Source organism: Poecilia reticulata, linkage group LG1 (assembly GCF_000633615.1).
Source record: "Poecilia reticulata strain Guanapo linkage group LG1, Guppy_female_1.0+MT, whole genome shotgun sequence".
NCBI classification, from domain to species: domain Eukaryota; kingdom Metazoa; phylum Chordata; class Actinopteri; order Cyprinodontiformes; family Poeciliidae; genus Poecilia; species Poecilia reticulata.
The window spans coordinates 26,398,478-26,422,884 of NC_024331.1; the positions used below are offsets into that span (position 1 = coordinate 26,398,478).

A 24,407-nucleotide genomic window follows, 5' to 3' on the forward strand; every position below is an offset into this window, starting at 1 on the left:
GGGTCATCGGGAGGATGGGGAGGCGGGACCAGGAGCGGGACATCGGGAGGATGGGGAGGCGGGACCAGGAGCGGGTCATCGGGAGGATGGGGAGGTTTCCCGATGGCCAGCAGGTGGATTTGTGTTTTTATTTAAAAACCAATAAATAAAGTGCTAGTAATAATAATAATGAATTATTATACGCGTATGTAATTAATTATTAAACTAGCTTTTCACCAATTAAGTTTACTTAATTAAAATTAAATCTGACTTGATAACATCAGCCTGTCCTGGAAATTAGCATTTGTTCCTATAACCTGCTATAACTTTAAAATGTTAATTAAATGTGTAAATAAACAATATACATATAAAAAACCAGAACTGTAGGCTCGTCACAATAGCACATTTTACTGGATGATAAAATGTCTTGTGATAAATGATAACATTGTTTTTTTTCCAGGCCAATATAAAGTACCGCCATAATAATACAAGAGCATCTTCTCAAAGAACAAACTTTAAATTCTAACATTTACCACTGGAACTGGACGACATTTTAAAGAGACAAAATCTACAAACAAAACAGCAACAAATAAAACTAATTATGAACAAAAACAAAATTATGATTTAAAAAAATGAAGCTACTTGAGACCAAAAGCAGCAAACTGAAGACTTTTATCATCCAGTTTTCAGTAGAAAGAAAGAAAAACCACAAATTATGCAAATTATTGACTGTTTTAATTTATCGGCCGATTAATTTATTGCTTATTGCGACAGGCCTACAGTACTGCACTGAATTTGAACGAGACAGAAATGGCGGTACCTTGCTGCTCTCCACCAACGAGGGCAGCAGACACATGTTGAGTTCTGGTCTTGGAGGCCGGATGTTGTTTTTGGCTCCCATCAGCTTGATGTTCTCCCTGCAGGGCAGGTAGGGGCCAAACGACACTGCAAACAGGAGCAGAAGGTAATTATTGTTGGCTTTTTATCAACTAAAAACAACCAACCAATGAGTGCTGAGGGGAAAGCTGCTCACTGGGGATGTTGCTGTGGTGGTAGGTGCAGTGGTTGTGCTGCAGGAACGGCACCAGGGTGTGCAGGAAGTCATGAGGACTCAGCAGCACCAGCTCCTTCAGCACATCTGAAACAAGCACAGCAACGCAGGAAATTACAAAACCTCCCCACAGTCAGAAAGGACGAGGATAAAAGATGAAACTACCGAGGCAGGCGTTCCGCAGCTCAGGAGGGCTATACGAGTTGAGCAGAGTCAGCAGCTTGTGTGCAAAGTCGATCCTCTCCTGCCACTGGATCAGAGCCTGCTTCACGTCTGAGGAGGAAACAGAGAAACCTGCTGTGAGCATCGAACATCTCTGAGACATTCATCAGGGGGTCGACTGCAGATATCCGACAAACACTGGATGAAGGAGAAAACAAATAAATATTTACATCCACGCTGTCATTTGCAGAATCACCTGCTCTGTTCTTACTCATTTTTTAATAACATTTCCGCTGTTATTAACCTTCTGCTTGTCTGAACTGTAAATAGTTTAAACATTCAATGTACGTTTTTGGAAAAGTCATCCCTGGCTCGCAACTCCAATCATTTCATTTGTAATAACTGCACAGTGTTCTCTACTAGTATATTGATGATATTATTATTATTATTATTTAGTCCCGTTGCAATAAGCAATAATTTAATTGCATAATATATTAAAATGACCTTGATAATTTCCATTTGCATTATTTATTGTTTTTTCTTGTGTCTCTCTTTCTACCAAAGACTGAACAAGGAAAAGCTTCAGTTTGTTTACAGAGACTTTAGTATCCATTTTATTTCTTGTTCCTGTTATTTTGCTTATTTTGGATATTTATAAGGTCCTTCCAGATGCGGTGCTAAATATCCATTAAATGTTTAAGAATGTGTTCTTAAATTATTATGCAATCACTATTATATTACTTGAAAATGGTCTCACAGCAATAATATTTTCGTTCATCACAATAATTTCTGACATTTATTGTCCAGCAAAAGTGTGTTATCGTCACAGGCCGACTATTATTGTTAGTCTTATTTTTTATATATTGTTTTTAGCACTTTAAAAACTCTTGTGTGAACCTTTATACTTGATGCTGCACCTTCACGTTACACCTGAATTTCCCCTTTATGGGACAATAATTTCTATTCTATCTTGTTGTGATTGCACTGGTGCATCTAAGTTTCCTGGATTTTTTGGCTCCACCCACATTTTGAACCTCGTCTCTCTAGTTTCACTCTGTTTTTAAAGCCATGTCCAGAGGAGAGGCGGTCTGACCTTTGCGCTGCAGGTACGGCCGGGTGGATTTGAGGACGGACAGAAAGATGGAGAGCAGCTCCACCAAGTCTCCGGTGACGTGGCACGCCGTGGCCTCATGGTACATCATGTGCAGCGTGTTGAAGGACTGAAGGGAGGCAAGAGGAGAAAAGAACAAAACGATTAACATTTTAACTGTTGCTTTAGTGTAAAAGCAATTAGATTAAGTCTTATTAATTTTTGGGTAAACGTGATTAATCATGATTAATCGATTATTGAAATAACAGTCAACTAATTTAGTAATCAATTAATTGATAACTGGAAAACATAAACTCTAAAAAAGGCCATCAGAGTGTAAAACACTTGAACAGGTTAGAACAAGCCAAAACTGTGCAAAAAATATATATGCATTTGATTAAAAACCTTTTTCTATAAATATATTCTACTCACGTCTGCAAAAGCCATTAAAAAATAAAATCTATTAGGAACCTTATTAATCAGATAATCGTTAAAAAGCAGATTGGCTCTTCAGCAGAAACGACTGAGCTTTTCACATGTTGATATGAGAAGTTAGTTTTTTTTTAGCTGCATCCTTTGCTACAAATCATCAAGCATTCACTAAAGGAATAATGTTACTGCATTTTATGCAATAAAATGTTAATTTTACCATTTAGAATTTTATTTATTTGTATATTTTCATAATTTTTTTTAGCATTGTATGACAATATTAAAAATCATGGTAAGCAGGGTAAATAAAAAACTTGCAGAATGTGCCAATTTTTTTAAATCTTTTTGATTGTCAGAATAATCGATTACTAAATGATTGTTAGTTGTAGCTCTAAAACACTGATCACTGACAGGTGATCCTACCTCGGTCATGAGGATGAGGCCTCTGTTGAACACAACCAGGAGTCGGTCCTCGTCGTTCTCCAGCAGAACTCTGAAGGCACTGGGGGAGAGCAGCGCGTTCAGAGGGTGAGTTTCCTCCATCTGTTGCTCTGGGTGTGTGTGTGTGTGTGTGTGTGTGTGTGTGTGTGCGTGTGTGCGCGCGCCCATGCAGACCTGATGAGGGTGGTCCAGCAGGAGCGTCCATCCAGGCATCGCAGGTAGCAGCTGATGGTGGTTTTCTTAAACTGTTTGATGTCGTCCAGCTCCTCCTCCTTCATGTCGACGCGCTGAGCCACAAAGAGCTGCATCAAGTTGAACAGCTCCTCCACCGCCTGCAGGGGGCGACAGGAATCAGCAGAGATCCACTTTCCCTCCATGCTGCCATCATCGCATTAGTTCTCAAAGGACTCGATGAACCAGACTGTTCTGGTATCGTCTGCTAGTATCTCGGAAGAAAACTCAAAGAAAAAGTAACGGGCAATTTAATGATGGACGAGAAAATTAAATTTTCCAAACAGTGAATGCAGCAAAGAAAAGTCTGAGTAAGAGAGAATTTAGGTTTTTTTGACTAAAGTCATAACATTACAAGAAGATTAAAACGAGATAAAGATATGAAACAACGATAAAGTCAAAATAATGTGGGAATAAAGTCAGAATATCCTGAGACAAGTTGGACTAATAAACTGTAATAATATATGCAAATATCTGTAACAGTATAAGATTAAAGTCAAATTAATACACAAGTAGTCGTACTTATACAAGAAACTGTAAATAATTATAAAGTCAAAACAATACAAGATTAAAGTTGCAATATAAGAATAAAGTTGTAATAATACAAGTTTGAAGTAGAAATAATTCAAGATTAAAGTTGAAATAATATGAGTTGTATTGTTACGAGAATAAATTTGTAAAGTTGGAATATAATGAGAATAAAGTCGTAGTGCTACCAGAAGAAAGTTGTAAAACTATCATAAAGTATAATGACATGAGGATAAAGTCATATTATTACCAGAATAAAGTCATAATATTATGAGTATTTAGTATTAACTTTTTGAGAACTCCTCCATGATAAAGCAGTTAAATTGAGGAATGCTGGGCGTCTTGTAAAATTACTTTTTTGTATCGATTTTACAAATAATTTATAACAAATCAGCATCAAATCATTAGCAGAACTTTGACAGGATTTACTCTGAAGAAAGATCCACACAGAGTTTCCCTGCTGGTCACATCGGAACTAAAATCAGCTCCAGAAAGTCAAACCTATAAAAACTGAAGTTATTAGAACGGCTCCTCCGTCTCCTCACCCCTGGATACTGGCTGGCGTGCGGCGTCAGGTTCTTGAAGGCCCACTGGATGTTCTGGTGCGACGCCAGCTGGCGGGTGAAGGCGGGCGATTGCTCGCAGCACATCCGCAGGATGCCGTAGTAGGCGGGCAGCATGCCCCGGTTGAACAGCACCACCTCCTGGTCGTCGTGATCCGCCAGGATGTAGTTGAAGGCGATGTTCTTGGTCACCACGGGGTTCTGCACCACCAGCCTGACGTTCTCGGGACAATCCACACACACGTTGTACCAGAAGGACAGCAGCGCCTGCTTGTTGTGGTTCGTGGCGATGGCCGGCTCCGACAGCTTCGGCTGGAAAAGCAAAAAAAAAAAAAAAACATAAAACATGAGACCAAAACTGGTGGCAGCACAAGTTTATGTGCAAATCATAAACTAAATATTCTTTTAAGAACTGATTAATAGCATTAAAAACATTAAAAGACTCAAATAAAGACTAGATTAAATTCCTCTTGAATGAGAAAATAAATACTTTATTTCCTGAAATGCAGTAACAGCAAAAGGAGGCATCTGCAGCTAAAAACTATTTCTAACATCGACATGTGAAACGTTCAGCACTTTCTGCTTCATTTAATACAGCAAAGAGTTGATCTGTTGATTATTTTTTAGATTAAATGGTTAATAATATGACGGCAAAAAGGTGCAACTTGAGTTCTGGGTGTAATAATTTTACAGAGAAAGTTTTATTTTTTCCATCTTAAATGCAACATTTCTATATTTTTTCCAGGTTTAATTACTTAAATGGCCTTTCTTTAGCCTGCATAGTAAACTCCATGTAACAATCAATCAATTACTAAAATTGTTGATTACTTCAATAATCGATACATGTAATCAGTAATCAATTTTATTTAGAAATGTGCAGCTCAAACATAAATATCAACATTTGATGAACTGTACTAGATTGTAGCATAAGCTAATTCACATCTGCAGTCCTTTGGAAGGCTACAAAAATTATATACAATAATAAAATAAAACTAAAAATATAACTACAGGCTGCTTTCTAATCAAAGCACACAAAAAGACTTACTCACTGACACAGCCAGTTAATGTTTACATATCTGAGCTGTCTTTAACAATATTTTATCTTCAAATTAAACTAAGATTTGAGAACTGGATGAGCAGCTAAACGATGAACTACCTGGAAGAGGTTCCACAGGTCCATGAAGTATCCGGAGAACATGAGTTTCTCCGTCTTGGAGATGAGGCAGTAAGTCATGAAGCTGAAATATTGCACCAGCTTGGTGGTCCCGTGAACGCTGGCGTCCACGTACAGCTTGGCCCGGCCCAGCAGCCCCAGCAGCAGGTTGTAGACCTGATGCAGCACCACGGTGGTGTCGGGGGACAGCGGCAGCTCGCGGGTGGGCAGGTGGAGGGAGCGAGTGGAGCGGAACATCTGGCGGAAGGAGTTACTGGGGATGAGGGAGACCAGGAGGTACGCGGCAGCTGCAAGGAAGACAGACCGACTCAGATTCACCTCAAACTAGGACAGTAGATTATTTAAATACAACAACTTCTTGTGTATTATTGCTTTTAAAGGGGATTTATTATGCAAAATTCACTTTTGGACATTTTTACAATTCAATTTGAGTCTAAACTGCTTCTGAAAACATCCCAAGTGCATAAAATATGTGGAAAATGAGCCTTTTAAAAAACCTTCTGAGTGTTGAGTCACAATTGATGGTCACTCTGCTGTTACCTAGCAACCCGAGCGGAACTCCAGCTCGTCGCCTAGCAACCCAAGCAGAGTTCCAGCACGTTTGGTCAGCTGGTTTTACTGCTGTACAATGGCTGCTGGAAAAGTCCAGTGCTTTGTTGTTATCATCCAGAAACCCCTTGCTGCATTCTTGTTGGTTGTGTAGGAGGCTCAACTAATGCTGTTCAAAGATGTATGGTTTTATAATTGTGCATCTGTTTGCTGCTGTGTAAACGCTGAGTTGGGGGCGTGGCTATCAGCAGCTTCCTGGGATTTAAAGTGACAAGATGCCCAAATAAAGCTCATTCTGAAAGGAGCTAAAAATAGAACTGATCAGAATAAAATATCATCTAAGAACGATTTTGTGCAAAAAAATAAAATAAAATAATGTTTTGTAAAGCACATGGACCTATTCTAACCTGTTCAAGGAAGCATGATAGGTCACCTTAAAACAACTCAAATTAATTTATCTGAAAACAAATGGGAGCAAAATGGTGGCTGCCTCAATAGTTTTAATAACTTTAATGTTTACTAGCTGGGCTAACACAGAGGGTTCCTCACATGTGCGGACTCGGGGGTAGTTGTGCGCCAGAAGGAAACGCTCCACCCAGTTCTCCATGTTCTGCAGCACCCAGCTGTGAGCCAGTTTGTTCCTGGGAGTCTGGACGGCCAGCCAGTCCAAACACTGGGAAGGGTTGTACTCGATCACCTGTAGGGAAGCAGAGGGTTGAAACATTAAGGCCAAGATACAGTCGCACTTTTCAAAGTTTGTGTTGAGCGCCAAGACAACGGTATGGCATGTATAGTTAACGCGCATCTTGGAGATGTAATATTGTAAAATGAGCTTTCAGAGGGTTTATAAAAGGCCAGTGAGAGGGGAGCTGCTCTAGAAGAGCACCTTCCCAATCGTCCAGTTTGTGTGAACGATGGTGAAGGCGATCTGCACCGAGTGTCAAAAATTCAGAGGTGCACAAGCAGGCGCCGCGACAGCGTGAGGCTCATGTAATTATAACAACACCATACTGAGTGATTTAACTGATCAGATCGATTGGCTCTACTTGCCTCCCAGATCCTTTGGAGAATGTAGGAGGCGAAGGAGGGCATCCCCGGAGGCCCGCCTGCGAACTCCATCAACATGGTCAGCAGCTTGAAGAAAGGATTGGCAGCCTGGTGGGACAGAGGGAATCGTTTTATACCTTCACAAGGAGACATGGTCAAAACTCTTTCTTCAGCATGTTTACATTATTTTAATGGGGCAGTATTATATATTTTCCAGGAACACAGTGCCATCTTACAGCACAATCAAGTAACTAATTAGCTTTCAGTTAAAAAATGCTCTTCATTTAGCATATGATTTAAAAGAAATTACATGCTGTTGTTTAACGCCTCTGTCTCTTTAAAAGCTCCTGCTCTTTATAAAACTCCACCTTCAGGAAGTCACCACAACATGGCTCCTCTATTAACCCTTTAACAACGTTTTTACCACCATTTCACTGAGAAATATCTCCATAACGAGCTCAGTAGAGGTGCAGCTCCAACAGGTGTTTGCTAATTGCTGCTGGCTAGTCTGAAGGAGCTGAATGAGGGAGAAGCAGGGAATGGTTGCTCTATGAGGCAGAAGCTCAGAAACCTGGAAAATGCTCCTCTGAAGAGGAGCCAGGTCCAACCAGGCGTTTTGCACAGCTGGATGGTTGCCATGACGATTACGGGATTTCTCAAACATGCATGACAGAATCAAAGCAACACTCCAGGTGTGCTGTTGTTGAGGGAATAACGTTATAACATGAAGTAAAAGGTCAATTTTACATAATACTGCCCCTTTAAACAAGAGGATCTTGTTGTTACCTCAGGAGTGAGTTTGGCAATGGAGGTGAAGAGCATCGACACGATCTAAGAAGAAAAACAACCATTACTCCATTTTTCAAAATAATATTTCTCTGATTAAAAAACTGCTAACCCTAAACAACAGAAACCTACGTGTTCAGCCAGGCGGTTGTTATAGCGACAGAGGCTGAAGATGAGGTTGCAGGTCTGTCTGATGTTGATGCCGTCTCGGATGTGCTGGAACAGGAAGGGGAAACCTTTTCCTCCGGTCAGAGCCGCCATGTCGCTCTGGGAAAGAGTCAAATGTCTGGACAGACAACGGAGAGGGAGATGTGATTTTTATTTTGATTTATTCATTTAGAACAGATTAATATTCGCTCCGCCGTGTCTGCTTCAGGTAGTCGAACCTCTCAGAGCGAGATTGCTCCACAAGCAAAGCGATGAGCGCGATCATCTTCTCCAGAGCAGCTGGACGATATTTCTCCTCTGCTAGAGACAAGATGTCCTCCTCCTCGTCCTCCTCCTCTGCCTCTTCCTCTGACAGCACCTCAACCTGAGGCTGAGGAGGAACAAAGCTCAGTTCGATCCCATTACTGTCACCTGCTGGCTGTGCAGTTTTTACAGCAAACAGAAGCAGTTATCTGTGTGTGAACTCACATTTTCTGGACCTTTGGTTCCCATGTAAAAGTGCACCATGATGGAAATGGCTTGTAGTGACAACAGGAACTGACTCTGTTCAACACGCGGAAAAACAGAAACTTAGCTTTCAGATCTTTGAATGCATCCTTAGAGGTTTATGGGTTGAATAAATTCAGCTGGATCGTCTCTCAGCAGGTCACCACTCAGAGAAAACGTTTACACCTCGGTGGGCTGAGTGTTAGAATAAACATGAAACGAACCTCTTCCTCCCCCATCTTGGCGAACTCGTAGAGGAAGGCGAAGTACTCGGTCAGGTGTTTGCTGTGAGGCTTGACGCCATGCTCCATGATGGACAGGAGGGTCTTGACGAATCGAGTGACACAGGATCGACTCCCGATGTCTTCCACGGGGCCGTCCATGTCATCGGAGCTGAACGTACACAAGAGAAGAGAGAGAGAGGGGTGCACTGAAAGTTATGCACAACACGACTGATTAACACAAAAATACTCGGGGAAACTGAGTCAGAAACGTAAACTGTTGAGTGTGCATTCACACCAGCACTGTTTAGTCTGCTTTTAATCAAACTATAAAGTCCAGTTTGTTTGGGGAGGTGTGAATGTACAAATGAACTCTGATGCAAACTAAGAAAGTGAAGTACAGTTCGCCTACAAAACTGCTGAAGTGAACAAAAGCAGGAAGCAGGAAATAGTGTGGGGCAATTTGGGTAAACACAACCAAATCTAGTGCTAGCAGGAGAAATGGCTCATGGTTTTTTACCAAAGACAAAAATCCTACAACCACTAAAATCTGATGCCTCTCCATCGTCATTTCATGAACAAATGTAAACTAAGACGTCGTTTCCTTCAGTGTTTCCTGCTGCAGCGCCACCACATGCGAGAAGAGGAAAAGGTTTAAAAAGCATCAACTGAAAATGTAACAAATGTTGCAATTTTGGTCCCCAATCCAATCGAATGTGCCAAACTATCAGGTGTGAAAAGAAAATACAAACTGTCAGTGTGAAATGCACATTTTCACTGGAGAAGTAAACAACAGCAGCTGCAGAATCTCAGTCAGATGAGACGTACCCGTCCTCCATCCCAGGCTGCAGGTACAGGTGGGCATGAACTGGCCGCAGCCTCTGGATGACATGAATGCACAACCTCTGGAACATCTGGAAGACAAAGTTTGGGAATTTTTACAAATGTTAGAACCAGATAGCACCGTCTTGGTATTGTAAGTTATTTGCTAAGCAGATATTTTTATAATTTTTTTATTAAACTTTTATTCAACCAGATAAAAAAAACCCCCACTGAAATCAAGACCTGTGAAATTCAGGCATTCAGTTGGATGCATTTCTATTCTTGCACACCTGTCTGACGATCTGATTGGGGCATTTTATGAGGATCTGCATCGGCCACCAGTTATCGTCCGCCATCCGATCCAAAAACCACTGAGGAAGAAAAAAACAACTGAACATGTAGGAGCGATATTTGATCACATAGTACGAGTTGCATGACTTAAATAACTAACAAATTTTGTCCCAAAGTTCAATTAATGTTACAGTAAATAAAAAGAATAAAAAAAGATATCAGAACTAGGTGACATACAAAGTTTTGAAAATGAACTTTATGAAATCGGTGCACAGAAAACAAATATTAGACTAGCAAACCACGGTATTGATCAATAAGCAAAAAGAACAAACAACGAAAACAGAAATAAAACATCAAAAAAGTGAGAGAAAAATAAAATAAAATGGATAAATTTAAGGCCAAGACAAAACACAGAACATAACCAACAAACTGTTATGTTCTGTGTTAAATAATACCAACAAAATTGTATTATTTAATATATTTGGAGTAGGATAATTTATTGATATTTATATTTTTTATCCCCATTTTCTAATATTCATTGTTTTAATTAATCTAGGATCACACAGATACTTTGGGTAGAAATGGGAAATAGAAAAAAAGCCATAATAAATAAGTAAATAACTTCAGATGAAGCTTAATCAGAGAATCGTGTTAAAGCTCAAACCTCGCAGGCTGCCTGGTTGTTGTTGAACTGCTTGGTCAGAAGTTCAATCCACTGCAGCATGGTGGGCTGGATGATAACAACAGTTCATTTATTCTGTATCACCAGCAATTATTCTGGATAGAGACTGAATATTCATCCACACTGCAGCACAAGTTACCTTCTCTTTAGAGTGAATGAAAGTCTCAAGAACAAAAGATGTGCTGAGCTGCAAAAGAACGAACATGAATAAAAAGTTATTTTTTATATATATATATATATAAAATTTTTGATGCCGTTTGTATAAAACAGCATTTGTATGTTTTGTATAAAATTTCACTTCAGTCCATGAACTGAAAGGAAGCTGAACAGTTTCTAACCTTTGCGGTCATGAGTGAGACGGCTTTAGGGTCCGGTAAGGTGCTGGGGATGCTGCTGCACAGCTGCCACATGAATCTGAAAACACAGCGGCAAATTAGAAAACAGCGAAGCAAAAAGGGAATGCAGTAAAAGTAACAAGACTCACCCAAAATACGTGTGCTCAAAGATGTTTTTGTCCTGCAGAAACTGCATGTTGTCATGCCAAATCCACTGAAAGTGTTGCAGAGAGACTTGAGTGAGTGATGCTCGTCATAAACGTGAGTTAAAATTTAAAACTTAATGGGGGAAAAAAAATAACTGGCAACCTCGAGTAGATCAGGAGAGACATCAAAACTGAAATCCTTTCCGTTTTCTTCCTCCAGCTCCACTCGCTTGTAGAACAGCATGTAGGCACTGTGTGTCTGCGCATCAGATCAACACGTAAATGCTGTTAAATCAGTTACATACAGAATAAAAAAAACAAAACAGGACATAAATTCTTACCTTCTCAAAGGAGAAGTCCATGAACTTGTCGGTGACGGAGTCGTAGGTTTTCGTCTGATGGGTAAACAACAGAATATGTCAGCGGGACGCAGGAATTTAATTTGTAAAGCAGCTGCGTCTCGTACCGTCATCTCTCCTCCGAAGCACTCGGAGGCCAGCTGGGCGGAGTCGAAGGGCTTCACCTCTGCATCGTTGAACAGATACCTGCACGTTTTCACACAGAGTCAGAGACGGATGAGACACCTGGAAATCCTCATCAGGACCAGGGATGCACTGATCCACTTTATTCACTTCCAATACCGACGTTTGAGGTTTGGCATCAGCAGATACTGATCCCATACATAAAACATAAATTCATTTACCTAAAATCTTTACTTTTTTAAAATGCAGATAGATAGATAGATAGATAGATAGATAGATAGATAGATAGATAGATAGATAGATAGATAGATAGATAGATAGATAGATAGATAGATAGATAGANGATAGATAGATAGATAGATAGATAGATAGATAGATAGATAGATAGATAGATAGATAGATAGATAGATAGATAGATAGATAGATAGATAGATAGATGCGCTGAATTACACATTTGCTTGCCAACTTTGCAGCAGTTCAGCACAATTAAATCCACCAACAGGCCTGGTCACACATGTAAATACAAAACTTTAACTTGATCAGTCAGTGAAATTAGGAGTAAAACAGCCAAAATAAATAATAAACTAAAACTGACAAAAGCAACAGATAAACTTCATCAAATCTTCTTTCAAATAGTTCAGAAGGTTTGTCATTACTCAGAGCATAACACTGCCAATACTCTAAATCCTACCAAGTAATTTTTGGTCTAATTTCAAGTGCAAATATCTTAGTTCACTTGGGATAACAAAACTAACTTACAAGAAACTTTTCAGCAAGAAACAGGAACTTGTTTTAAGTCAATAAATCCTTAATATTGATGAAAAAGCTACTTGATCCATTGGCAGATTATTTCATGTTAAAAGTCAAATAACCTGCAAATAGGACAACTACCTTTTTAAATCAATATTAAGGAATTATTTACATAAAACAAGCCTCTGTTTCTTGTGGGAAAGTTACTTTTAAGTTAGTTTTGTCTTATTTCAAGTGTACTCAGATATTTGAACTGGAAACTAGACCAAAATTAATTGGTAAGATTTTATGTTTTTGAAGTGAAAGCATAGAATTAGACTGAATAGATCTGCCCTTTTGGATTATCAATCCCCAATCTAGAATTTAAAACAAAATATCGATACCGATACAGATATTAATATTGGATCAGTGCGTCTCTAAAAGCTGCAGAGCGCTATGTTAAAGCGCATGCCGACCCTCACCACTTGTTGTTCTTGTAGGCGTGGGGGTTGACGATGTCCCTGATGAAGCTGTAGTAATGGCCGCCGTCCGCGGTGCCCGTGTGCACGGTGACACCGATGAGGTCGTACTCGTAGCTTTCCGTAACGCTCTGCTCCCCCTCTTCCCGAAAACCTGAGGCACAAATCGAAGCAGAAGACGACACAAAGTCAGGAACAAGTTTCATTTTTTAACATCAGAAAACGGTAAGACGTTATATCGCAGCTACATTTTAAAGTCTGAAACAAGTTGTTTTTCTACATGGACATTTGAAAACAGGAAAAGTAAAAAGTGAGTGTGTCATGATTCAAGCAGTAAATGGTTAAAAGAGCATTTAGGTACGAACCCTCTTTGCGCTCTCCTTTGCCCATGAGGAAGTCCTCCGTGTAGGGAGTCATGTCGAGGCGCAGCGGGAAGGAGAAGTGTGTGTTCACCTTCTCCTTCATCATGGTCACCATGTTGAATGTGTACCTCATGGTGTTGAAGCTCAGGATGCGCGGCAGCTTCTTGAAGCAAGCTCTGAGGGAACAAAGACGGATCGCGGTGAGACGACAGTCGTCACTTGTCTCTTATTCCAGAAAGTGCTTGGATTCTTTCTCACCTCTTCTCTGCGCGGACCTTCTTGCCGCACTGCGAGCAGGTGTACATGTTGTCGCCTTCCAGGGTGTCCTTGATGGTCACCTCGTCCAGAGACTCCTAATTAAAAAACGAGAGCAGGGAACTAGAATGTGACGGCAGTTCTTGGAAGTGAGAAACCCGAAGCAGGATCCAAAGCTTACGTAGATGTTCTTCATATCCGCCACTTGACATCTGACTGTGTAAAACTCCTCTGCAGTCTGACTGACGTGGTCACAATCCTGCAAGAAAAACTAAAGTTATTTACAGCCAACTGTCACGTCTTCAAATGAAGCTGAAGCTTTAAAAGTTAAACTCTGACGTTTTGATTGCAGAAATGCACAGATTTGATATTAATATATGTATCGGTCCATATATTGGGAAAAACAGATAAGTTATTGCTGCTAATGTGTCAGATGTGTTTAGTCTTATTCTATGCTTTATTACTTATTTTATAATATATCTAGAATTTCTAGTGGCACTTTCTGAACCATTTGAAAGAAGGTTTGTTGCTGTTTATTGTCAACCCAGTATTTAACTGCTGTACTTGTGCAGAGTTAGAAAATTAATTTGTAATTCAATACATTTATGTCTGTGTTTTAAAAAATGTTTTAAGTCAAATCAACATCTTTTCTGGATCATATCAGCCTCAAATATCTGTATTGGAAGTGAAATAAGTGGATCGGTGCATCTTAGAGTAGCTCAACCCTCGCCCAAAAGAGCAAAATGAAAAGAAATTTAAAGAAAGATGCCGTATCGGTCGTCATTTGTGCCACTTTTGCAGTGGAAACGGTCAGAATAGCGAACAGAACCGCACAGGCCCAAACCGCTCAGTGGAAAAGAAGAATTATTGTGTTTTAATGCTGCACGCATTCCCAAACCAGAGGTGTAAGAACGGACTGATCCTGGAGAGAAAACTAATGTCTCTATTCTGCAGTGTATTAATTGGCTTCTACTCAATAACTCCCAACAAATGTGTTTATTAGCTGGGAAATAATGAGGCTTGTTGCAATGTTTCCAAATGCAAAAGACGTAGGGGAGTTAAACCAAAATATTAAAATATTTTTAACATTTTCTGTTTTCTCTGCAAAAACAACTTCACCACTAAAAGTTATTAATATGGAAACACGACATTAAAGCACAGCTTCAACGCATATTCTCTTATAAAAGAGTTTATTTAAAACAAGTAAAAACAAAATGCTTAAAATAAAGTTGTCTACTCACCAGAGACACAACGTTGTTGGTGATGACGCCTCCAAACAGAGTCTTTACCGTGTTTTTCTGTAGAACAACATAATTAAAATAGAGTCATGATGTCTTTGTCTAATTTTGTCTTAAATATTCCACATTTTCTACATTTCACAGAACCATTCTTTAAAAGACCGTATTTATCTTTGAGTGCTCACCAGCTCCTGGGACATTTCCTCGATCTTGGTGATGAGGTCGGTGAAGAACTCGGTCATGTCTTTCTGCTCGCCGGTGTTCAGAGGCTGTTTGTCCATCGTATACGTTTTACAGAAAGGTCGAGGGTTGTACGCCTTCCTCTCACTCTCCTGAACACACAGACACATAAATAACAACATGGAGGTTAACTGCACCTCTGCTATGCAACTAAATGCAAGTTTGTGTTGGTTGTCATTTAAAATAATAAAATAAATTCAAGTTTGTGGTTGTGATGTTTAGAAACTGTGATAGTTGTACATGGAAAGCTTACCATGAGATAGGTGAACATCTTTTGCAGCTCCAGCAGCGTCGTCTTGTGTTTGATCTCCTCAGAGTACTGCACACACACACACACACACACAATAAATACTTTAAACCATGTAATGAATTTAGGGTTTGTAAACTTTCCACAATAAAAAATTTCAAGCATTTTTCCAGCATCACACTTTGGACATCAAGACAATATAAAAGAACAAACAAAAAGAGTTTAAATTCACTACCTGGCATTTATTGTAGATATTAATAATGTGATAATACTTCAACATTCTACTGCAGGGATAACGTACGCTAAATAAAAACAAAATTTTATGTTTTGAAATGTCCCTTTCTCACACACACCATATACAACAAAACACTTATTAACAAAAAATCTCCCTATTTCAATAACTTTTAACATAAAATATAAGCCAACATTTATACCTGAAGTCATTGAGACATTAGGAATAATAAATATTCAACACACCGAAACATTCAAAAGAAATCTGTAAAAATGAAATTTAGCAAATAGAAATAATTTTGGTAATTCTAACCAACTTGAAATAAGAAAAGTTTAGTCTGATTTAACTTCAGAGAAAAAAATTGGTCTTTATTGGGTGAAGGAAAATATCTGGTTTCAACTGTAATTAATGTTTGAAAATCAAAGACTTGTATGGAAATCAAGCACTTTCCCAGCCTGGAGATCACTTTACTAAAGTTCAAGTTAAGGCACCGCAGGAACCCGTTTAAATGTTCCTGAGCAGCTCCTGGTGCTGCAGCTCCTGGTGCTGCAGCTCCTGGTGCTGCAGCTCCTGGTGCTGCAGCTCCTGGTGCTGCAGCTCCTGGTGCTGCAGCCTCTGACCTTTGCAGTGAAGACGGCTTGTCGGGCCTCAGGGATCATGTACAGCTGCTGGATGGTGGAAGCCATGTAGCAGGTTGCTCCGAGGTTCGTCAGCCCAACGAAGCGGCACTCAGCCCGGACGTCGTCGTGGGGCCAGTAGTCCCACTTATACGGGGCGTGAGAAGCTGGAAGGAAACAACATATCACTGCGTGGAACTTTATTTACGCTGCAAAGACAAAATTCAGACACTGATGGGCCTTTTCCACTGAGTGGTTCGGAGCCCGCTCCAGTTCCTGGGGGTGTTTTAAACCAGCGTTACATGTTTCTACAGAATAGACAAAAATTAGAGAGAGAGATAGAGAAAGCGAGAGAGTGTTTTAAACCAGCGTTACATGTTTCTGCAGAAAAGACAGAAATTAGAGGTTCCACTTTGTTAATTGTGGTTCAAGTTGGGCAACGAAGAATATCTGGTTTTACTGTGCAAACCGTGACGTCGTCACAGGATCAGAGACAACAAACCAGCATGGCAGCTTGATAGGAAAGATATAAGATGTAAGATGAGAGATAAAAAAATAAAAAGATAAAGATATAAGAAAAGAACATATGAGGTAGGCTGCACAGTGGTGCAGTTAGTAGAGCTGTTGTCTTGCAGCAAGAAGGTTCTGGGTTCGATTCCCGGTCTTTCTGCATGGAGTTTGCATGTTCTCCTTGTGCATGCGGGGTTTTCTCCAGGTACTCCGGTTTCCTCCCACAGTCCAAAAACATGAGTCAGGTTAACTGGCCTGTCTAAATTGTCCCTAGGTGTGAGTGTGTGTGTGCACGGTTGTGTGTCTCTGTGTTTTCTGCGACAGACTGGCGACCTGTCCAGAGTGACCCCGCCTCTCACCCGGAACATTAGCTGGAAATAGGCACCAGCAACCCTCCCGACCCCACTAAAGGATAAGGGGTGTAAAGAAAATGGATGGATGGATGGATAGACATATGAGGTAGAAGATAAAAGGTAAGATGATAAGTTAAAATAAGATCAGATGCTATTAATATAAGTTTTACGGAGTTGAGATTTGGGCTGTTTTATTGGAGTGGTGCTGGTTTGACTTTGTTTAGGCTGGAAACTGTCAGACCTGGCAACCCTGCTGCGAGGCACACGACAGAGAGCCAAATGTAGCTGCAACCTCATTGTTTAAAAAAACACGATGCAGCTCGCATGGCCACATGGAAACGTCAAACCAGCGTTCTGAAATTTATCTACTCTGGAACCTTTTTTCAAAAATTATTGTTTCTATCGTCCCTAGATGCTAAATCCATGTGGAAGCAGAGCCTAAAGGACCAAAACAACGTTAGCGTATACACCTGAAATCGTCTCTGCTGGGGCAGAGAGAGGAAGCAGCTGTTCTTACACTGCATGTGCTGCGACATGACCCAGTTGTGCAGCAGCCGGTAGTTCTCCACCGAGCCCTTCACCATCTCCACCAGCAGGTCGTAGGCGGCCGCCCGGGCAGAGTGGGACTTGCACTTGGGCTGAGCCCGGTCAGCCAGGCTAGGCAGGAGGAAGAGGAGGTTGTAGACGTCCCGCAGGAACTCCTGTCCCTCGCGGGAGAACTTGAACGGCGGCTTGTGCTTGAGGACGCTGGTGGCGAGACGCAGGAGGCCTGTCAACCCGTCGTCCTCGATGTTCCCGTCCTGCTGGTCCAGGATCTCCCGGCTGGGCGTGAAAGGAAAACCAAACCCAATCAGTTTGCTTTGCAAAAGTCAATACATCACTCAGTGTAAGCCGAGAAATTTCAGTAACACTTAATTTGAAGGGGGACATGATTCTGTAATAAACATGAAGGATTTTTCATGAATGTTTCACTGTTTTCATGAAGTATTATTTGGTAAATAATGACTTTTAATGCAAAGTTGACTTTTGTAATGTAAGTTTTAATGCAACTTTGCATAAAAATTTCATTACTTACAGAATAATGCTAATTTAACAATTCAAATTATTTTTTCAAATAATGCTAATTTATCTGAATAATGTTATAATGCTAATTATTTGACACAATATAATCATTATTATGTCAAATAGTGACATTATTTGACAATGTCATTATTTGTCATTATCAAATAATAATAATAATGCTAATTTGACAATTAGCATTTTCTCAAAAACACAAAATCTGATCAGGTATTGCTGGTCTAGTTTCTAGTGCAAATGTCTGAGCTCACTTGAAATAAGATGAAACTAACTTTAAAGTAACTTCCCAGAAAGATACAGATGTTTGTTTAATACTGATGAAAAAGTACTTGTTCTATTGGCAGGTAAATTAACAAAAAATGGAAAAGATTTTGTTTTAAGTCAAGTACTTTTTCATCAAAATTAAGGAATTATTTAATTAAAACAAGCATCCAAGTCTTGTTAAAAAGTTACTTCTAAGACAGTGAGCTTCAAATAAGACAAAACAAAGGTATTTGTAGTTTTTGTGTTTTTTGTGTTTTTGCAGTGACGTCATTATTAAATGACGTTTCATGATAAGTATCATAAACATTCATGGAGACTCCTTCATGTTCAAGACGGTATCATGTCGGTCTCATGCACACCCCTTCAAATAAAGTGCTTCTGAAGCATCCATCTGCAGCTGTCCGACCTCCTGATGCAGTCGGCAAGGTGCCGGGCGAGAGCGTCGAGGTCCAGCAGCGTGGTCTGCATGGTGCCGGTCAGCGACAGAGAAGGAGAGACCTTCTGTGAGTTCAAACAGACCAATACTAGCAGCAGCTCAAGGCAACACCAGGAAGATGAAACAAACGTCTCAACAAACTGAGCGTGAACGTGAGGACAGCGCTCTGATGCTCCCACCTGGCTGGCATCTTTAACGTGGATGTTATCGATGAGTTTGCAGAGAAGCCAGAAGTATTCCTTACAGCCGGTCCGCAGCAGAGGCTCCTCCTCGTAATCCTCCACCTGCAGATACCAACTGTGAGTAAAGCTCACAAAAACACAAACTTTGTTCAGAACCCGCTAATATAAAAAAAAATTAACTTGCAATTATGTTGCTTCCATTAAATTAGGAATAGTTATGTCATGGAAATTTGTTTCCACTAGTTTTGTGAAATATATTTATTTTGATGAAGCTTATAAACGCCTCAATCTAGCGCAAATTTTTTTGATTATTATTATCTTTTAAAAATTTTGCATCTCTGTTGAGCAACTACATTTTTGTTATTCCAATTTCCGCTATTTTTAGGTCAATGGAAACATGGCTGTTGACTCCTCTGCTTCCAATATAAATAAAAAAGGACAGCTCACAACACGAAGGCTGGAAAGAAATAATTTGAACACAATTTGAATATAGTTCCTAAACCTGGCAAGACAGGTCACAGATCTCTGATTAGGTGGATAAAATAACCAATTATGTTGGACAATAAATTCTCCCAGACGGTATTGAGATAATATTGTTGTTTTGAGACCATTTTCAAGCAATATAAGCATAATAATGCAAGAACACATTCAAAGATCAATAAACTTGAATTTTTAACAAACACTTAACATTACAACTGGAAGCCATTTTAAAAATCCAAAGCAAATAAAGAAAAAAACAAAGCAAATAAAATAGATCCTCAAAAAACAGAGCTGGTTGATCCCAAAGCACCAGATTGAAGACTTTTGTCTTTGGTAAAAAGAGAAAGACAAGAAAAACAAACATGCAGATGGAAATTATCAAGCTTGTTTGTATTCATCATTGATTAATTGATTTACTGCTTATTGTGACGGGCTTTTCTCTAATTGGTGAATCTTTAGTTCTAACCACCAAGCTTCTCCATCTTTGCTCATGAAGTTGTGTCCCAGTTTTTCCGGCATTTACCCCAACAAAGGGACAATGTCTCCAAGAAACCAACTGGATTCTGTGTAGCAAAGCTCAAATTGAGTCAAATCATCGTCCCAGAGGACTACTGACACAGAGTGTAGCTTGCCAGCTCCTTTTCTGGACCAACATCTGCAGGTGTTTGTGTGCGGTAGACTCACCCGTAGTGGTTTGAGAGCCTGAGCATCAGGCAGGAATTTGAGCAGCGTGGAGGCGGCAAGAAGCAGAAAGGATCGGTTGATGGACTCTCCACCCTCCAAACCGGACAGAGAGAGCTTGTAGAGGCCGTTACACGCCTCGTGCCTCACGGCCGGCTAAAGCACAGCATAAAAACAAAAGAAAAGCAATAAATCAACTTTAAATTTAAAGCACATTCTATCTTGTTGCTTCACTGTGTTGCAGCAGGTTTGTGCTCTGCTACAGCAAACAAAAACTATAAATATGTCCATAAACACTCTGTCACTTAAGCAAAAGTATGCTTTAAAAATAATAATCCAGAAGAAATTGGGCTGGATCGAAGGTGTTGGAATCATGTAATGAAGGAGGGGTGAGCAGCGCGTGTACAGCCATGATTGACAGCGCTAAGACCCGCCTCCTGGCTGTGATTGGTTGTTTTAGCTCAACTCATAATGACAGTTTCAACAAATACGTAAAAAAATGTAATCATATGAAGTTCTTTAAATGTCCTGTGAGTAAATGATTTCACCCATTTACAGTCTATTAAGAGTTTCATCAGATTAAAATGAAGAAAAACCTGCTTCCTGCAACAGCAGGTGTGAAATTACCGTAATAACCTGATATTGGCTGGAAAGAGCACCGTCTCCCTTTTCAGAAAACGTTGGAATTTTTCAGATTGCGCAAAAATAACGCAGAGTTATTGTAACGCAAAGTTGGCTTGTAAAACTGTCGCTGCTAAGTTAATCACCAGGTAAAACAGCAGAGAGTTTCTGCTAGACATCGATAAAGTGGTGCAACTTGGAGCCTCGCTCCAACTGTCGGTATGTGAAGGTCGTCTTGAGGCGTGAGAGCAGGATGTTCTGCTCTGAGGAAAACTGCTTACATGACTTTATCCTTGTTATTAGATTTAATCAAACTCTCAAAGACAAAAGATTCAGTTCTTATTTAACCGTAACAAGTGGCTCACCTCAGGAACCAGCAGCGTGAGCTTCTTCAGCCAATCGTGGAGGTGGTCGCTGTCAGCCAGACTGGACTTCACAGTGGACGAGCAGTGAGCCCAGCTCACCAGCAGCCACATTGAGTAGTGAGTCACTGCAGCAACAAAAACCACAGCGTCAGGATAAAAAAAATCTGATTTGTTTCCACTCCTGCTCATCAAGACTTCTAAAGGTTTATATATTTGTTGTTTGGAGCCAAGAGGCATCAACTCTTACCTTCATGCCGCGACCTGTGGTCAGACTGAGCCTTTAGGACTCTGATGCAAAAACAGGACATGCAATTTATTATTCATCTAGTTAGAAAACTTAAAGGGGCAGCATTATGTATTTTATAGGACAATCAAGTAACTATGTTCCCTTCAGTTCTTATAAAAATGCTACATAAAGCTCTGAAAAAACTACGCAAACTGCACTGAAAACCTCCTGGTTTTTCCATCTGATATCTGAACTCTTCCTGAGTTAAAACATTAACGTTGTGGCTTTTAAATAAATATGAACTTGTTTTCTTTGCATTATTTGAGGTTTAAAAGCACTCCATCTTTTTCGTTATTTTGGCAGTTTCTCATTTTCTGCAAATAAAAACTAAATTACTGCTTGTAACTTCAGACACATGTTGTCAGCAGTTCATAGAATAAAAGAACAAAGTTCATTTTACTCAAACATAAACCTATAAAGAGTAAAATCAGAGAAACTGATAATTTTAAGAGATCTCTCATTTTTCCCACCCAGTGCTGTATATCAAATATACATATAGCAATAGAAATATGAATTCTTAATTTAATGGCTTTAAATTGGTCCTCTGTCTCTTTAAAAACTCCTTATCAGTGTGCTGTGGTGGCACAGTGGTTGGTTAAGCACAACCCACATATGGGTTGTGCTTAACCAACCCATATGTCGACGGAGCTGTCACAGGTTCGATTCCTGGCCTTGGCAACCTTTGTTGCATGTCTTCCCCCTTCTCTCATTACCCACTTTCCTGTCAATTAACTATCAAATAAAGGCAACTAGAGCCAAAAAAATCTAAAAAAACAAAAACAAAAACTCCTCATCTTTCTGAAACTCATCACAGCGAGGCTCCTCTATTAACCCTTTAACAATGTTTTTATCAGTGTGGCACTGGCAGTAGCTCCTATAAAGAGCTCAGCGGTTCTACCAGGTGTTTGCTAATTGCTGCTGGCTAGTCTGAAGGAGCTGAGTGGAGAAGTCGAATGCGAGGGCTGTTCTGTAAGGCAGATGCTTGGAAACTGCAGCTCAGAGGAGGAGCTAGATCCATCCAGGTGTTTTCCACAGCTGAATGGTTGCCATGGCGATTAAAGGATTTCTCAAATCCACATAAAAGAACTAAGGTAACCCTCCAGGTATATTTTTGATGAGGGAATAACGGTATAACATGACAAAAAGTTTTTAAAAAAAGTTAAATTTTACATAACCCTGCAGCTTAAAAATGAGTGAGCCATTTCTTGAGCCGCTGCTCACCTGTGTGCGAGGTTATCGTAGGTGTAGGCAACATTGATGAGCCGCTGAATCAGGTTGGTGCCCTGAACGAGACTGAGGAAGACCTGAGAGGAGAGGAATGATCAGGTGAGCGATTCAGAAAGTCTCCTCATCAACCGTCAGCCCACCGGAGCACCTGCCTCTGTAAGGCGCGGGATGTGCAGGCCTTTTCCGTGCTCCACCGTGGATTTGCGGGATTTTCCAGGCCACGCCCGTTTGCGTTGGCTCTCGGCGAGGCCGGACCAGGAAAAGACGTCGTGGTAGGCCAGGTCCAGGTCTGCGGGGTCGACTGCGAACTGGCAGATCAGCTTGAGCAGGCAGGCGAGGCAGTCCAGCTGCCACTGCAGGCAAAACGAGTGGAAAACACGCAGTCAGAGAAAACAGGTCCAGCTCATGTATCCTCACAATCATGAATAAATGACAAAAGTTCTAAAATAATCTCCGAGCTCATCGCTCCAGATTTCTTTTTAAGGCTGCTAGTCTTATTTTTGTTTGTAGAGTTTATAAAACTGAGATGAACCTGAGTTTTTCCATATAATCCAAATCTCTTTCTTCTTTTAAACAGATTTTTATCAGAAAGTAGGACCTGTGTTAGCCGCACCTGCTCTTAGACATGTCATGTGGCTGCTGTAAGGCAGAGTTCTGCAGAGAGCAGCCGAAACATTCGCAATTAAAAATTAGGACGTACAAAGCAAAAAAAAAAAAAGGAGAAAGGTTTTTTCTGTGAATTTTGCACATGGTTAACATTAACTGAAGTACCATTTGTTACAAGCTGGATTATCAACAAGTCATATTAAAACTAGCTAGCGTTAGCTCAGCATATTATGTGGGATATAATAGAGGAGATGTAATACTGAGAACCATTTTAATAAAGAATCAGAATGGGACTCGTCAACAAACTCCTGTTTCACATGTGGTTGAAGCTAAAACAGGATTTCTCACCACAGTCCAGGACTCCTGATCTTTGGGTTCCAGGATGCCAGAGTTGAAGATCTCCAGGAGCAGCTGGAGGCCTCCAGATGAAACAAACTGGAGTACGGGGTGCGGAGTATAAATCATCAGGTATGCCATCAAATATTCAACATGTTGTTCTGATTTTACTGTCTGACGTTTCCTGTACCTTGCAGCTCCAGGTGTTTTTGCTGTTTTCTATCTGATCTTCACTGGAGTCGTCAGAGTCTGGGTACAGATCGCTGTAGCTGCCCTGAAAACACACAGACTGGAGTTAAACACACTCACAGCCAATATGCATTTCCATTCAGTCTGAAGTTTGTGTTTTAAAGGCCATTCTTAAACATTTGATGAGGAATTTGTACATCCAAACCATCAATAAGCTCACAGGTGTGAGCTTCAGATCGGACAGAAAACATCAGTAAAGCAAACTTTAAAAACCAGAGATCAGAAATTCACCAAAAAACTGAAAAAGTGGACCTGACTTCACGACTTGAATGTTTATAGTTTGTCGATCCTAAATATACATATTGTCTCAAGTAATGAGCAACAGGCGCATTTAGCAAACTGAACTTATTATTTAAACTTCATATAATTATAATTCGGTTTCTAACATTACTTGTGAATAAAACACAAAGTTACTTCATTTGTTTTCCCCAAAATTAGTGCGTGGTCATTTATTTGAGCAGTAAACTCAGTAAAATTGACTTTATCCTGTAAATCAGCTCTGGTTTACCTGGGTTTGTGCTAACCTCACTTGATTTACCGCTTGTACTGCAAAAATAATAAATCTTATCAAGTAGTTTTAGTCAAATTTCTGGTGCAAATATCTTAATGCACTTGAAATAAGACTAAACTAACTTACAAATAACCTTCTGAGCTTGCTTAAAGTAAGTAAAT

The 24,407-nt window shown here is 40.1% G+C and overlaps 1 protein-coding gene across 2 annotated transcripts in view; it reads right to left on the reverse strand.

Moving 5' to 3' along the window:
• Positions 1 to 24,407, reverse strand: part of usp34 (ubiquitin specific peptidase 34) — a 65,726-nt gene that overhangs the window by 4,560 nt on the left and 36,759 nt on the right. Inside the window, exons 31-72 of one of the 2 annotated variants that reach the window (XM_008418049.2) lie at positions 23,677 to 23,760; positions 23,499 to 23,585; positions 22,697 to 22,897; positions 22,539 to 22,621; positions 21,279 to 21,319; positions 21,032 to 21,156; positions 20,049 to 20,201; positions 18,882 to 18,986; positions 18,673 to 18,728; positions 17,443 to 17,747; positions 16,066 to 16,229; positions 15,220 to 15,285; positions 14,912 to 15,058; positions 14,730 to 14,786; positions 13,670 to 13,747; positions 13,492 to 13,586; positions 13,237 to 13,409; positions 12,875 to 13,025; positions 11,648 to 11,726; positions 11,523 to 11,576; positions 11,345 to 11,440; positions 11,185 to 11,249; positions 11,039 to 11,114; positions 10,840 to 10,887; positions 10,683 to 10,748; positions 10,018 to 10,098; positions 9,734 to 9,819; positions 8,909 to 9,077; positions 8,667 to 8,741; positions 8,417 to 8,568; positions 8,163 to 8,316; positions 8,031 to 8,075; positions 7,248 to 7,352; positions 6,747 to 6,894; positions 5,631 to 5,935; positions 4,457 to 4,786; positions 3,327 to 3,484; positions 3,135 to 3,213; positions 2,286 to 2,412; positions 1,196 to 1,303; positions 1,013 to 1,117; positions 800 to 924 (exon numbers count right to left, since the gene is read on the reverse strand). In XM_008418049.2, coding sequence (XP_008416271.1) covers positions 800 to 924; positions 1,013 to 1,117; positions 1,196 to 1,303; positions 2,286 to 2,412; positions 3,135 to 3,213; positions 3,327 to 3,484; positions 4,457 to 4,786; positions 5,631 to 5,935; positions 6,747 to 6,894; positions 7,248 to 7,352; positions 8,031 to 8,075; positions 8,163 to 8,316; positions 8,417 to 8,568; positions 8,667 to 8,741; positions 8,909 to 9,077; positions 9,734 to 9,819; positions 10,018 to 10,098; positions 10,683 to 10,748; positions 10,840 to 10,887; positions 11,039 to 11,114; positions 11,185 to 11,249; positions 11,345 to 11,440; positions 11,523 to 11,576; positions 11,648 to 11,726; positions 12,875 to 13,025; positions 13,237 to 13,409; positions 13,492 to 13,586; positions 13,670 to 13,747; positions 14,730 to 14,786; positions 14,912 to 15,058; positions 15,220 to 15,285; positions 16,066 to 16,229; positions 17,443 to 17,747; positions 18,673 to 18,728; positions 18,882 to 18,986; positions 20,049 to 20,201; positions 21,032 to 21,156; positions 21,279 to 21,319; positions 22,539 to 22,621; positions 22,697 to 22,897; positions 23,499 to 23,585; positions 23,677 to 23,760 — 5,007 coding nt within the window. Of the gene's footprint in view, positions 1 to 799; positions 925 to 1,012; positions 1,118 to 1,195; positions 1,304 to 2,285; positions 2,413 to 3,134; positions 3,214 to 3,326; positions 3,485 to 4,456; positions 4,787 to 5,630; positions 5,936 to 6,746; positions 6,895 to 7,247; positions 7,353 to 8,030; positions 8,076 to 8,162; positions 8,317 to 8,416; positions 8,569 to 8,666; positions 8,742 to 8,908; positions 9,078 to 9,733; positions 9,820 to 10,017; positions 10,099 to 10,682; positions 10,749 to 10,839; positions 10,888 to 11,038; positions 11,115 to 11,184; positions 11,250 to 11,344; positions 11,441 to 11,522; positions 11,577 to 11,647; positions 11,727 to 12,874; positions 13,026 to 13,236; positions 13,410 to 13,491; positions 13,587 to 13,669; positions 13,748 to 14,729; positions 14,787 to 14,911; positions 15,059 to 15,219; positions 15,286 to 16,065; positions 16,230 to 17,442; positions 17,748 to 18,672; positions 18,768 to 18,881; positions 18,987 to 20,048; positions 20,202 to 21,031; positions 21,157 to 21,278; positions 21,320 to 22,538; positions 22,622 to 22,696; positions 22,898 to 23,498; positions 23,586 to 23,676; positions 23,761 to 24,407 lie in introns of both variants that reach the window. The other variant, XM_017306118.1, reaches the window with a different exon arrangement.